The 13691-nt window shown below is 40.6% G+C and overlaps 1 protein-coding gene across 1 annotated transcript in view; it reads right to left on the bottom strand.

The window, feature by feature from the left end:
* Positions 1-1680: 1680 nt before the first annotated feature.
* cwc27 (CWC27 spliceosome associated cyclophilin) overlaps positions 1681-13691 on the bottom strand; it is a 205910-nt gene continuing 193899 nt past the window's right edge. Inside the window, exon 14 of the mRNA XM_055635029.1 lies at positions 1681-2038. Coding sequence (XP_055491004.1) covers positions 1876-2038 — 163 coding nt within the window. The 3' untranslated portion in view covers positions 1681-1875. The remainder of the gene's footprint in view (positions 2039-13691) is intronic.

Raw genomic sequence — 13691 nt, 5'->3', positions numbered from 1 at the left:
ATTTCAACCCAGACCCAAAACTGAGTTACAGTGCATGATAAAATGCTCAATCGGTGCAAGTGGGGCTCGACAGGGTGTGAATGTGGATGACCCAGTTAAGCACCTTGCCAAACCTTGGGTTTCTTACAATCTATAATTTCAGAGCATTGATTGTCTCCAAATTTTCAGATAGTCTAATTTTCATAAATTCATTCCAATACATTTTCCAAATTCATAACTGTCAGTCATAGATGAATTCAGACAGATTTTTTTCAACTCATTGGGACATAAAGAGAAAGTGTTGCATAATAATACACGGGTAACTGAGGAAATCATTTCTTAACTAATGGGAAAGTCTAGGACCATAGGCCATAGCCTCAGAATAAAAAGATGTACCTTCAGAAAGGAGATGAGGAGTTTCTTTAGTCATAGCATGGTGAATCTGTGGAATTCATGGCCACACATGGCTGTGGAGGCTAAGTAATTGGATACTTTTAAGACTGAGACTTACAGATGCAGGCAAAGGCAGGAGAATGGAATCAAGAGGGTAAGATAGATCATCCGTGATTGAATGGTAGAGTAGACTTGATGGGCCCAATTGCCTAATTCTGCCCCTAGAATTTACAAACATAGAACTGCATTAAAAAAATCCCCTTTGGCCCTATGGATTGTATGATGTTCCAAAAAAAGATAAATACATTCAAAACTAATATATAACTGGTAAAGATTGGAAACAAAAGCTTCAGTGATATACACTGAAGTGCTGCTAAACCACCCCCCCCCCCCCCCCCCCCCCCCCCCCCCCCCCCCACCCCCCCCCATTAGGCACCAGGGAATTTGAACCACATAAATGAATAGCAACTGGAAAGTCATGAACATCTGACTCTTTATATTGACAAACACTGGTAGTTCTATTTGGGGAAAACTTCTGAAATCCTTTATGAATGTTTCCAGGTGGAGGGCTGAACAACATGCTTAATAATATATATTCTGCACTATCAATCAAAAAGATTGCCCTATGTTATCCTGCGCTTACTCAAGATCTTTGCCTTTGTTTATATTAAGCACAATTCTTTGACTGGTGATCATGATAACAGCATGTCGTTCAATGTTTCTTGGACTCCCTGAAATTACAAGCAACTTGGGCAAACACATGTTTTTTTCTTGAACATCCTTTGGATATTCTTTGCTCAATAAAAAGCAATTTATGAAGTAATTGTCACCATATATGTGTCCTGAAAAGAGCAATATTGTTAAGTAAATAGTGGAGCTTTTTGCTCTGTCAAAAAACCTGGGATTAACAACAAAACAAAAAGGCAACCCTTTAACTCAGTGAAGCTACAGCGTGCAACTCTGGAAGACAGGTTAAGTGGCAGAATATTTCAACATTCTATAATGTTTTGATAATGTAAGCTACTCCTGTGGAAAGACTGGAGAAAAGGTTAAAGTAGTGCAGAACCATTGGAATAGCAGACTTTCAATGATCTCCCTTTCTATAATGTTACACACTTGTGGCCTATATATACAATTTTCCAAGCATCTTGTAATCTAAGTATGTTTTGCTCTGATATGACACGTGAGGGGAACGGAAGGAAAAATTAACCTTTAAGAAAGAATATTCCATCAGCTATTTACACCACGTTGTGAATAGGAGATTCAAATTATTATTCATATTATTAAAGAAAATCCAGAACAGAAAAAAACTGCTAATAAAATGTATTTATTTTTAGCTTTTTGAAGAAAAAAACGATAGAAAATGTTTTATTTCAATCAGATTCATCATGCAAATTTGTACCATTGTGGACTGCATCAAGCTGCTTAAATATTAGCAGACATTGAATGACGTTGTAAGAATTTATCATAAGTATGCAGTTTCTAATTTTAGATTGCTAAGGCTCATCTTCTCTCTTTTTTCTCTTTCATGATCTTCTTACTTTCCTCCCTTCTTCTTTTATTCACTGGATTCCGAGGATCATGTATTTCAAATGTGTCTTCATCTTGCATGTTTGCATCTTTTACTTTTCTTGTTTGTTCTTCAAACTGAAGGACATGGGACATCCTAGATTGAAGGAAATCAACCATAATGTAAGCACATACAATTATCCTGAATGATGAATATGTACCATTTTTAAATACAAAGATAACTGTAATCACCCATAATTATTTTGATGTACATTATATATTGTAGGAAAAAAAATCTTCAGAGGAAGTAATTAATTATTGACATGGGGCAAATGTAATAACAATTAAATATAATTTAAGATGCAGTCACCTTTTATTCATACACCAAAGAAATAGTTAATTCATGTAATCTACCAACTAGAAAGTAATGCATTTCTAAATGTATCTTCTTCAAAAGTCTTTGGAAACAATTCCAAAATAAAAACAAAATTAAAATCCCCTTCTACAATAACATTATCTCCAGGCAGGGAGCAAGGGGAGAACTATTGTAAGCACACTAATGCCACTCCAAATAAACTCTAAAGATATTTAGATGAATTCGCGAATACAGATTCCAGGTTAGTAATAGATGAACAAATACCTCTTCACTGATTTCTGAAGAGATTCACCAGGAATGTAATTGTCTGATTACTTTTTTCTATTGCATCACAGCAAACCAGCAATACCATCTTGATTTGAGAGTGCAGAATTCTAGAGCTGGAGTACATACTGAATGTACAAGCTTCTGTTCGGTTCCATATTATAGACACAAGCCTAACTAACATTTGTTGCTGATGAGATGAAAATAAAAATAAATGAGCAAATTCTCATCACAAGGGAACATCACATAGCTTGCTATCTATTAGAATTTCTCAATCAGATTATCTGCTCAGCCTATGCGATGATATCAGTGTTGCTGCTTCCTTGAGATCCCATATGTCATACTGTGCCACTGGGATCAGTTAGGGAAACTTCCTTTGAAGTTTCAAATAAGATAAACATGAAGGTCCCGATCCAAACCATCAACTATCCATGTTCTCAGTGGATGCTGCCTAACCAAGTGAGTTACTCCAGCACTTTGTGTCAATCTTTGGTTTAAACCAGCATCTGCAGTTCCTTGTAGTTCCTGCAGTTCCTTGGATTTCTACAGGGCGTTGTGCTGGGAGCGCTGCTCTTTTTACATTGTATATTAATGATTTGGATGAGGGGATTGAAGGCTTTGTGGCCAAGTTTGGGGATGACACGAAAATAGGTGGAGGGGCAGGTAGTATAGAGAAAGCAGGGACTCTGCAGAAGGACTTGGATAGGTTGGGAGAGTGGCAGATGGAATATAGTGTCGCAAAATGTGGAGTCATGCATTTTGGTAGTAGGAATAAAGTTGTTGATTACTTACTAAATGGGGAGATAATCCAGAAATCGGAGATCCAAAGGGATTTGAGAGTGTTGGAGTAGGATTCCCAAAAAGTAAATCTGCAAGTGGAATCGGTAGGAAAGAAAGCAAACACAATGCTAGCATTTATTTCGAAAGGGCTTGTATATAAAAACAGGGATGTAATGCTGAGGTTCTATAGGTGCTGGTCAGGCCGCATTTTGGAATAGTGTATGCAATATTGGGCACCATATGTAAGGAAGGATGTGCTGACTCTGGAGAGGCTCCAGAGGAGGATTAAAAGAATGATCCCAGGAATGAGGAGGTTAATATATGAATATTTAGCAGCACTGGGCCTATACTCGCTGGAGTTTAGATGAATGAGGCGGGACCTCATTGAAACGTACAGAATGGTGAAAGGCATGGATAGAGTGGATTTGGAGAGGATGGTTCCACTAGTGGGATTCTAGGACATTAAAGGACGTTCTTTTAGGAAGGAGATGAGGAGGAATTTCTTTAGTCAGAGGGTGGTGATTCAGTGGAATTCTTTGCCACAGAAGGCAAAGTCAGGGGATATATTTATGGCAGAGATAGACAGATTCTTGATTAGTACGGATGTCAGAGGTTATGGGGAGAAGGCAGGAGAATGGGGTTAGGAGAGAGAGATAGATCAGCCGTTATTGAATGGCAGAGTAGACTTGATGGACCAAATGGCCTAATTCTTATCCTATATTTTATGATCATATGGTAAAATTATACCATCTAAATATATCTAGTTCAACTGGCAGATTTTTTAATATATATAAATTAATAAGCCTTGGAAAATTAAAAAAAACTAACAAGGAAAATAATAAAATCAGGATATTATTGGTTGCATAAAGCTACCAATCAAATTGAAACCATTATCATGAAAGCTAGCTTACTAATTAAATATCGAGCTGCACATCAGTGCATTTAATAAGATGAAATGCTTTATACTAGGCATAAATGGAGCATAGGTGATGTACATGCAAATACAAAAATGTCTTTAGAAACTTGGGTACTTACCTTCAAAAAGACGTAATTGGAATTGGGGTATTTATATCGAACATTGAGGTCGATTCCAATATATGAACTTTAAGGATTGATAAAGGAGACTTACAGAATGAAAGTTTATTACTGGGAAATTAAATAGGAGGCAAGATTTCTAAAATGCCCAAAATGTGTAAAAGACAAGAATATAAAATTAATAAGCTTCAAGTAAAATAGAGAGCAGAGAGCCCATTAACCATCCTGCACCCCCATCTTGATGTTGGGAACAAATGCACATTCATTTGAAAAATAAATGAATGTAATCAAATTAATAAATGACATATAATAATTACTATGTGAAAGGAACAACATTTGAAATGTGATTTTTAAAAAACATTTTGTAGGATATAAATTCAGAGGAATCATATGGAGAGCATGGATATAAGAATAGTGAAAGTTTGACTGAATATTTGTGCTGATAGGAAGTGATTTTCCACTTCTTGAATAGGTTATGTGCCAGAACCTGGATAACATTTCCTGTTCATTTTATATGGTTACGTAGAGAATAACAAACCACAAATTACTCCCCCTCCCAAAAAAATGCAGACCACTGCATAGTTTGCAGATAAACACAAGGAATCTAGTTGTGTGGAATATTCACAGAAATCAAAGCATGTAAAAATATGGCAGATAAACTACTCTGCTTCTTCATAATCTCTGCGATGTAAAGTCAAGAAATTTAAAGCAACTTCCCAGTATCCTAATAAAATTGTTAAGTGGAACTTCAAATCATTGGTCAACCTGGCATAAACAGTAGTGAATTTAATGCCCAACTAAGTTAATGATATTCATGGCGTGCACCGACATTCACTTTCCAGTCTTTGTTTATCTTTAAGAAGCGTCATCACTGATTCTGGTAATAATAAGTTTTACAAAACTCTTAACTGAAATGATGCATAATTATCAATTATTTTCAGATTGCTTGCTTTTTATTTCTATATAAGAGCAAATTTGCTGCCAAGATTTGCAGCAGAATTGCTAGCTGATATACCCTTGACTTGGTAATCACATAGCACATGACAGTGCAGCTTTCTACTAATTAGGGAATTGCTCCCCGTGTCCACTGAAATCAATGAGATGTCAGTTGCCAGGAGAAAGGCAAGTTTCTATTTGATTTATTTAAGTAAGTTTATATGCTAAAATTACTTTATATGGCACATGCTTTTTTATGACATTAACTTTTTGATACAAATTTTTAATTGATTTTTACATTTTTGTTTGGTCTTGGCTGATTCTAAATGTTAGTGATGGTCAAATACCTTCAAATTAAAATTGACGGAAGATAAGCTGGGGACTGTGGGAAGGAGCCTTGGAGAGTCAGAATGGAGAGTCACCAGAGCTAGCTCCTTGTGTTGAAGCAGGTTCTGCTGAACCTATACAACTGTTGACATATTAGGAGACAGACTCGCATTATAAGACTCTATCCTGGACCCACCTGGAAGAAATAGTATAGTCCAGAGCACAGATTATTGGTAATCTCACAGCAGTGGAAGATGTGTGTGTGTGTGTATGTGTGTGCGTGTGCGTGTCTGTGTCTGTCTTTGTGTGTGTGTGTGTGTATAAAATGTGTTTGGATATTCAGAATTTTGTCAATTGCAATCACATTAAAATAAATGTGCGTGACTAGATGCTACACTTGGAATGTCATGACTACCCCCTTGGATATCTCTCGGCTTCTGCAGTGGTTGTTAGCAGACACGTTAATTTGTTTAACAGCCACAATCCTCACAGCTTCCTGGTTTCATCATCCAGAATTATAGCTTCTTAACAAACCTACTATGCTACACATGCTTATCAATATCTGTTAACAGTTAATTTTGCAGTGCAATAACACATGGCCTCAAACCACAGTTTGTTTTCTTTGCTTTTGAAGAAAAAAGTCATCTCCTTTGAGAGAATGTTTAGACATAGACACAGATGGAATAGTTTACATTCATGGCCCAGACTTGACTTCCAGTGTCTGACCTACTATAACCCACATTCTATTAGTGGGCCTCTAAAGTCATTGAATGCTTCTTGTTCTAAACCTCCCACCAGTGCTTTCTGCAATACTTCCGCTCTTGTACTTTACTGCTCTCCTATCAACTCGGGTTTCATTAGGTGTTGTGTATATCTCCTGATTTGTTTGAATTTCTTTGTAACCAGTAGTTCTCGAAGTTTTAAATCTAATAAGCAGTATTAAAATGCCAGAGATACAAGTTAACTTTCTGCTCGAAGTGCAGATTAAATGGCTTAACTGGTTGTTTTTAATTATGTTACGGCACTGAAATTCAGCAACTCAAGTTTTATTATCACAAAGTGCTGTTGGAAACAATTTGCTTTCACTAATTCACTGGTGAAATCATCTGACATTTAACATACATACACGCTCATTAGACAGTTGCATTATAAATCTGGAATCAGATTGGATCTTAACTACTGATATGCAGCATATAATGCACAACAAATAAGCTACGAGCTCTGAACTGCAAAATACTACAGGTATATTATTATTTGCACTGTATTTGTTATTATTGAACTTTTTCTTTTTTTCCCCGTTATATCCAATGTTTACATTCACATATTCTGTTGTGCTGCAGCAAGTAAGAATTTCATTGTCCCGTCCGGGACATATGACAATAAAACACTCTTGACTCTTGAAAATTACAGTCTGTTCTGCTGGTACAACATCATTGGAATTTTCGCTTTAGGGAGCTCGAAAAACATCAAGACAAACAAGTGTTTTCATGCTAAAGGCAAAATCATGATCACATCTACTGTATTTATAATGATCCAAGGCAGAAGAAAACTTGATTTACTCTGTCATAACATGCAGTTTTGTAAATGAAATACAAAAGAACATTAAGACAAAATTAACCCCCATTTATTGAGATAATACACATGATGCCATCTTGATTTTGATATTACTTTAAATGTATCCCAAATACTTACTAAAAAGGGATTATAAACCTGGAGACAGGGTGGATCTTAACTACAGATATACAGCAATCTCCCTGATTAATGCATTCTATGCTTTCACTGAGCAGAAGACCAATTGGGCGAAGACATCTGTCCCACTGAAAAGAATGTGCCTTTTCCCAGAGTCATTGTTGCAGAAGTGAGATCAGCCTTCCTCAGAGTGAACAACGGAACACAACTGAGGCCTGGCCGCATCCTAAAGAACTGCGCGGACCAACTAGCATAAGTGTTCCCAGACATCTTTAATCTCCCTCTACTCTATTATAGTCATAAAGTATTTTAGTATGAAAACAGGCCCTTCGGCCCAACTTGCCAACACCGGCCAACGTGTCCCACCTGCCTGCACTTGGCCCATATCCCTCTAAACCTATCCTATCCATGTACCAGTCTAAGTGTTTTTTAAATGTTGCATTAGTACCTGCCTCAAGTACCCCTTCCAGCAGCTTGTTCCATACACCCACAACCCTTTGTGTGAAAAAGGTACCCATCAAGTTCCTGTTAAATCTTTCCTTGATATCCACCAGTGCTTCAAGAGGCTCGTTGTGGCACACAATAAATCCAGCCTACCAAGCAACTTTGACAGTATAGTTTGCCTACCACCACAAAAGGTCCATGGCTGATGCCATCTCCATGGCTTTACATTCATCCCTGGAGCATAAGAAGGATACCTGTGTCAGACTCCTATTAATAGACTACAGCTCTGCTTTTCAACCATGCACATCTCCAAACTCGTGAAACTTGGTGTCAGCAAACCCCCTGCAACTTGATCCTTGACTTCCTGACCAACAGACCACAATCAGTGAGGACCCTCTAGGATAATCCTCAACAAAGATGTATTCTCAGCTCCTTAATAAACTCCTTACACACTCATGACTGTGCAGCGAAATACCAATACAACTCAATTTACAAGTTCAGAGATGACACTACCGTAGTGAGTCGGATATCAAATAATAATGCAGGAGGGAGAATGAGAATCTTGTAACCTGGTGCCAAAACAACCACCTCTCCCTCAATGTCAGCAAGACAAAGGAGATTGTGATTGACTTCAGGAAGCAAAGCAGTACACACACCCATACATTGATGGCACCAAAGTAGAGATGGTCAAAAGTTTCAAGTTCTTAAGTCTGTCTTGCTGACATTGAATAAATATTACCAGCAAATTGTCCTGGACCAGCCACATCGAAGTGATGGCCAAGAAAGCACACCAACGCCTCTACTTTCTTAGAAGGCTTAAGAAGCTTGTCATATCCCCAACAACCCTCCCCAACTTCTACAGATGTTCCATAGAAAGTATTTTATCAGGATGCATCACGGCATGGGTTGGGAACAGCTGCAAGACCGCAACAAAATCCGTGTAGGGTCGTGGACATAACCTGTGACTCCATCTAAGACTCCATCTGTGACTTCACACAGCCTAGGCAAAGCCACCAACATAATCATGGACCACTCTCACCTGGTCACTCCCTCTTCTCGCCTCGCCCATCAGGCAAGAGGTACAGAAGTTTGAATATGCACATCTCCAGATTCAGAGACAGTTGTTTTATCAATGTTATTAAGCAACTGAACCATCCAATCATGGGCGGAAAATCCTGGGGGGGGGGGGGGGGGGGGGGGGGGGGGGGGGGACGTCCCTCCCACGTTTTGAGAGGTGGGGGACAATCTTCCCCATGTTTTGTAATCCAGATTTTGAAATTCGATGAAAAAAAACGATTAAAATCTGCTTTCTGCGAGAGTGGGGGTGTCACTGTTAAGTGCTTGTTAAATCTCTCTTTTAACATCGTATTAACACGATGTGTCACCAATTGTGTTTTGACCTTCAAATATTACTGAAGGTATACACGGAGAATTTCATAAAGCTGTCTGATGCGGTTACAATGGCCATTTGAACTAATTGGATGTATTGGTGGATGGGACAGATTTAAAACGGGTATCGGATTTAAACGGGTCAGGTCATTAAGGGCTCTGGTCGAACGGGTTTCCTGGCTGGCTTGCAGGTAAGTCCCGCATTCACGGTCACTCACATTATTTAGTCTGTTTTTCCCATCTCTCTCTCCCCCCTCCAAGGTTCGTTCTTCTGTTTGCCTTTATTCGCTTCAGTTTTATTTGTTTAAGTGTTATTTATCACATTGTAGCTTTTGAAAGATTCAAGCGTGTATCAGACGCTTTCTAAGGGCTGAATCGGCCCGTTCGCGGAACCTTTCATCACCCGGCACGGCTTAAAATCAAGCTGCTGCATCGAGGCGATTGAGGCTCCCGATTTTAAGCTGCGCCGGGCGATGAAAGGCCCCTCGAATGGGCCGATTCAAGCCCCACGATTCAGTCGGGGTGGAAGAAGCTGCTGTTGCTGGAGTTCGGAGTCGGTCACCAACCAGGACAGCTCCCGATATTACCGTCCACAGGGCCCAAGGAATAAGCCTCGTGTGTGTGTGTGTGTGTGTGTGTTTGTGTGTGTGTGTGTGTGTGTGTGTGCGCCCACCAAGAAATCGCATCCCCCCCATGTTTTGATAGCGATTTCCGCCCCTGCATCAACTCATCAGCGAGAATGCAGTCATAAGGTCATAAATGATAGGAGTAGAATTAGGTAATTCGCCCCATCGAGTCTAATCCGCCATTAAATCATGGCTGATCTATCTCTCCCTCCTAACCCCATTCTCCTGCCTTCTCCCCATAACCTCTGACAACCTCAGTCCTGACCTCCCATCTACCTCACTGAAGACCTTTGAACGTTAAACTATCTTTAATCGGACGTTATCATGTCTGTTCTTTGACTGCAGAGCATGCAACAAAAAGCTTTTCGCTGCACGTCAGTGCACACGACAATAATAAACTAAACTAAAATTAAACTTTAAAAAACTTATCTAGAAATGCTTTTGGTCAAAAACATTTCTCACTTCTAAGTAGAAATGCTTGCTGGTTTGTTCTAATGTTGGACCTGCATACTGGTCTGTCAGCCTATATGGAATTTCAAGCATCTAGTTTCAATCTTGCACATTTAGTTGAAAAAGATACAGTTTGGAAATAGGCTCCTTGGCCCACCGAGCCCGTACTGGCTAACTATCACCTGTACACTAGTTCTATCTTATCCCAGTTTTGCATCCTACACACTAGGGGCAATTTACGGAAGGCAATTAACTACAGCCCTGCATATCTTTGGAAGATCTTGGTCCATCACTTTCAGCATGGAAGCAGTGGGGAACTTCATGTCACAACTTGTGGAGTTAAGCATCATTACGCACTGGATGACTAATGTTATGTCTTTCACTATACCACTTGCAAAAGCCACTTAACACCCTAGCTCTGAAATAAAAGCCTTGCCTACTGCCTTACAAGTTTGATTTGATGACAATGTCGATGTCTCAAGGTACCTAGTGAATGTTAAGGCAGATAATGACTTTGGCAAGACCTACAGTGAGGTAGTCATGCCGAGGTTACGGGAAGAACCAAGGTGTGTGACGGAGAGAAAGGGTGGAAATCGTGGAGTGCAGAAGACTCAGGTGGCTGTGCCTAATGAAAACAGGTACGCCCTCTTGGGAACTGTCCGGGGAGACGATGTTTCCAGTCCGAGCGGCTCCAATCCTGGAGATGGGACTCGACTGGTAAGACCGACGTCGGGCAGAGCCCTAGTGGTGGGTGACTCGATTTTCCGAGGAGCGGACAGGAGATTCTGTGGCGGGAGACGAGATGCGAGGATGGTCTGTTGCCTCCCTGGTGCCAGGGTTCAGGATGGCACGAGCCAAATTCTGAATGTCCTCGAGAGAGAAGGTGAACAGCCGGCAGTAGTTGTGCATGTAGGCACAAACAGCATCGGGAAGAGGAGGAAGGAGGTTCTCCAACATGACTTCAGAGAGTTGGGAAGAAGAGTGAAATGCCAGACTTCTAGGATATCTCTGGATTGCTTCCAGTACCACGTGCTAGTGAGGACAGGAACAGGGAGATAGGGGATCTGAATGTGTGGCTGAGGGGCTGGTGCAGGGAGCAAGGATTTAATTTATAAACCACTGGAATCTCTTCTGGGGTAGGGGTGACCTGTACAAAAGGGACGGGTTACACCTTAACTGGAGGGGGACCGACATTCTGGCAGGCAGGTTTGCTAGGGCTACACGTGTGGGTTTAAACTAAATAGTGGGGGGAGGGATTGGCAAATTGGGAGTAGAAAGATGGAGTTGAAGTGGAAGTGGCTACAGGAAAAATTACAAAAGATTCTCGAAATAATGGGAAGGAAAGCTTGAGAATGGACAACAGAGTAAGGTCAGGGCCAATTGCAAGGGGGGGAAGTGAATACGGAGGTCAAAGTACTGTATATGAATGCACTAAGTATAAAGAATAAAGTGGATGAGCTTGAAGCTCAGTCAGAAACTGGCAAGTATGATGTTGTGGGAATTACTGAGACATGGCTGCAAGAGGGTCAGGGCTGGGAACTGAATATTCAAGGGTATACCTCCTATCAAAAAGCAGACAGGTGGGCAGAGGGGGTGGGGTTGCCCTGTTGGTGAGGAATGAAATTCAGTCCCTTGCAAGGGGTGACATTGAAACAGGAGATGTAGAGTCAGTATGGATAGAACTAAGGAATTGTAAGGGTAAAAGACTAATCTACAGGCCCCCAAACAGTAGCCTGGGCTCGAGGTTGAATCAGGACCTCGAGATTAATGAGCCATTAGGAGGCAGTGACTATAACATGGTCAAGTTTAATCTAAAACTGGAGAGGGAGAAGAGTAGATCGGAGGTGTCAGTGTTGCAGTTGAATAAAGGGGACTAGGGGGCTATGAGGGAGGAGCTGGCTAAAGTTGACTGAAAAGATGCACTAGCAGGGATGACAGTGGAACAAAAATGGCAGGTGTTTCTAGGAATAATACAGAAGATGCAGGATCAGTTCATTCCTAGGAGGAAGAAAGATTCCAAGGGGAGAAAGGGAGGACCATGGCTGACAAGGGACGTCAGGGACAATATAAAAATTAAAGTGAAGAAGTACAACGTAGCAAAGATGAGCGGGAAGCAAGAGGATTGGGTAATGTTTAAAGAACAACAGAAGATAACCAAAAAGACAATACGGGAAGAAAAGATGAGGTACGAAGGTAAACTAGCCAAGAATATAAAGCAGGATAGTAAAAGCCTCTTTAGGTATGTGAAGAGGAAAAAATTAGTTAAGACCAAAGTTGGACCCTTGAAGACCGAAAAACGTTGCCTATTTCCTTCGCTCCATAGATGCTGCTGCACGCGCTGAGTTTCTCCAGCATTTTTGTGTACCTTCGATTTTCCACCATCTGCAGTTCCTTCTTAAACATAATGGCAGATGAGTTGGTCAGGTACTTTGGATCTGTCTTCACTAAGGAGGACACAACCAATCTTCCTGATATAGTAGTGGCCACAGAATCTGGGGTGATGGAGGAACTGAAGGAAATCCACATTAGGCAGGAAATGGTGTTGGATAGACTGATAGGACTGAAGGCTGATAAATCCCCAGGGACTGATGGTCTGCATCCCAGGGTACATAAGGAAGTGGCTCTAGAAATTGTGGATGCATTGGTGATAATTTTCCAATGTTCTATAGATTCAGGATCTGTTCCTGTGGATTGGAGGGTAGCTAATGTTATCCCACTTTTTAAGAAAGGCGGGAGAAAGAAAATGGGGAATTATAGACCAGTTAGCCTGACATCGGTGGTGGGGAAGATGCTGGAGTCAATTATAAAAGATGAGATAGCCGCACATTTGGATAGTAGTAACAGGATCGGTCAGAGTCAGGGGAAATCATGCTTGACTAATCTTCTGGAATTTTTTGAAGATGTAACTAGAAAAAGGACAAGGGAGAGCCAGTGGATGTAGTGTACCTGGACTTTCAGAAAGCATTTGATAAGGTCCCACATAGGAGATTAGTGGGCAAAATTAGGACACATGGTATTGGGGGTAGAGTGCTGACATGGATAGAGAAGTGGTTGGCAGACAGGAAACAAAGAGTAGGGATTAACGGGTCCCTTTCAGAATGGCAGTACTGCAAGGCTCGGTGCTGGGAACGCAGCTATTTACAATATACATCAATGATTTGGATGAAGGGATTAAAAGTAAAATTAGCAAATTTGCAGATGACACAAAGCTGGGTGGCAGTGTGAACTGTGAAGAGGATGCTATGAGAATGCAGAGTGACTTGGACAGGTTGGGGGAGTGGGCAGATGCATGGCAGATGAAGTTTAATGCGGATAATGCGGATAAATGTGAGATTATCTACTTTGGTAGCAAAAACAGGAAAGCAGATTACTATCTAAAAGTTGGGAAAAGTACAACGGGATCTGGGGGTCCTTGTACATCAGTCTATGAAAGTAAGCATGCAGGTACAGCAGGCAATGAAGAAAGCAACTGGCATGGTGGCCTTTATAACAAG

This window comes from Leucoraja erinacea, chromosome 1 (genome assembly GCF_028641065.1).
Source record: "Leucoraja erinacea ecotype New England chromosome 1, Leri_hhj_1, whole genome shotgun sequence".
NCBI classification, from domain to species: Eukaryota; Metazoa; Chordata; class Chondrichthyes; order Rajiformes; family Rajidae; genus Leucoraja; species Leucoraja erinaceus.
This window is presented reverse-complemented; position numbering and strand designations above follow the sequence as displayed.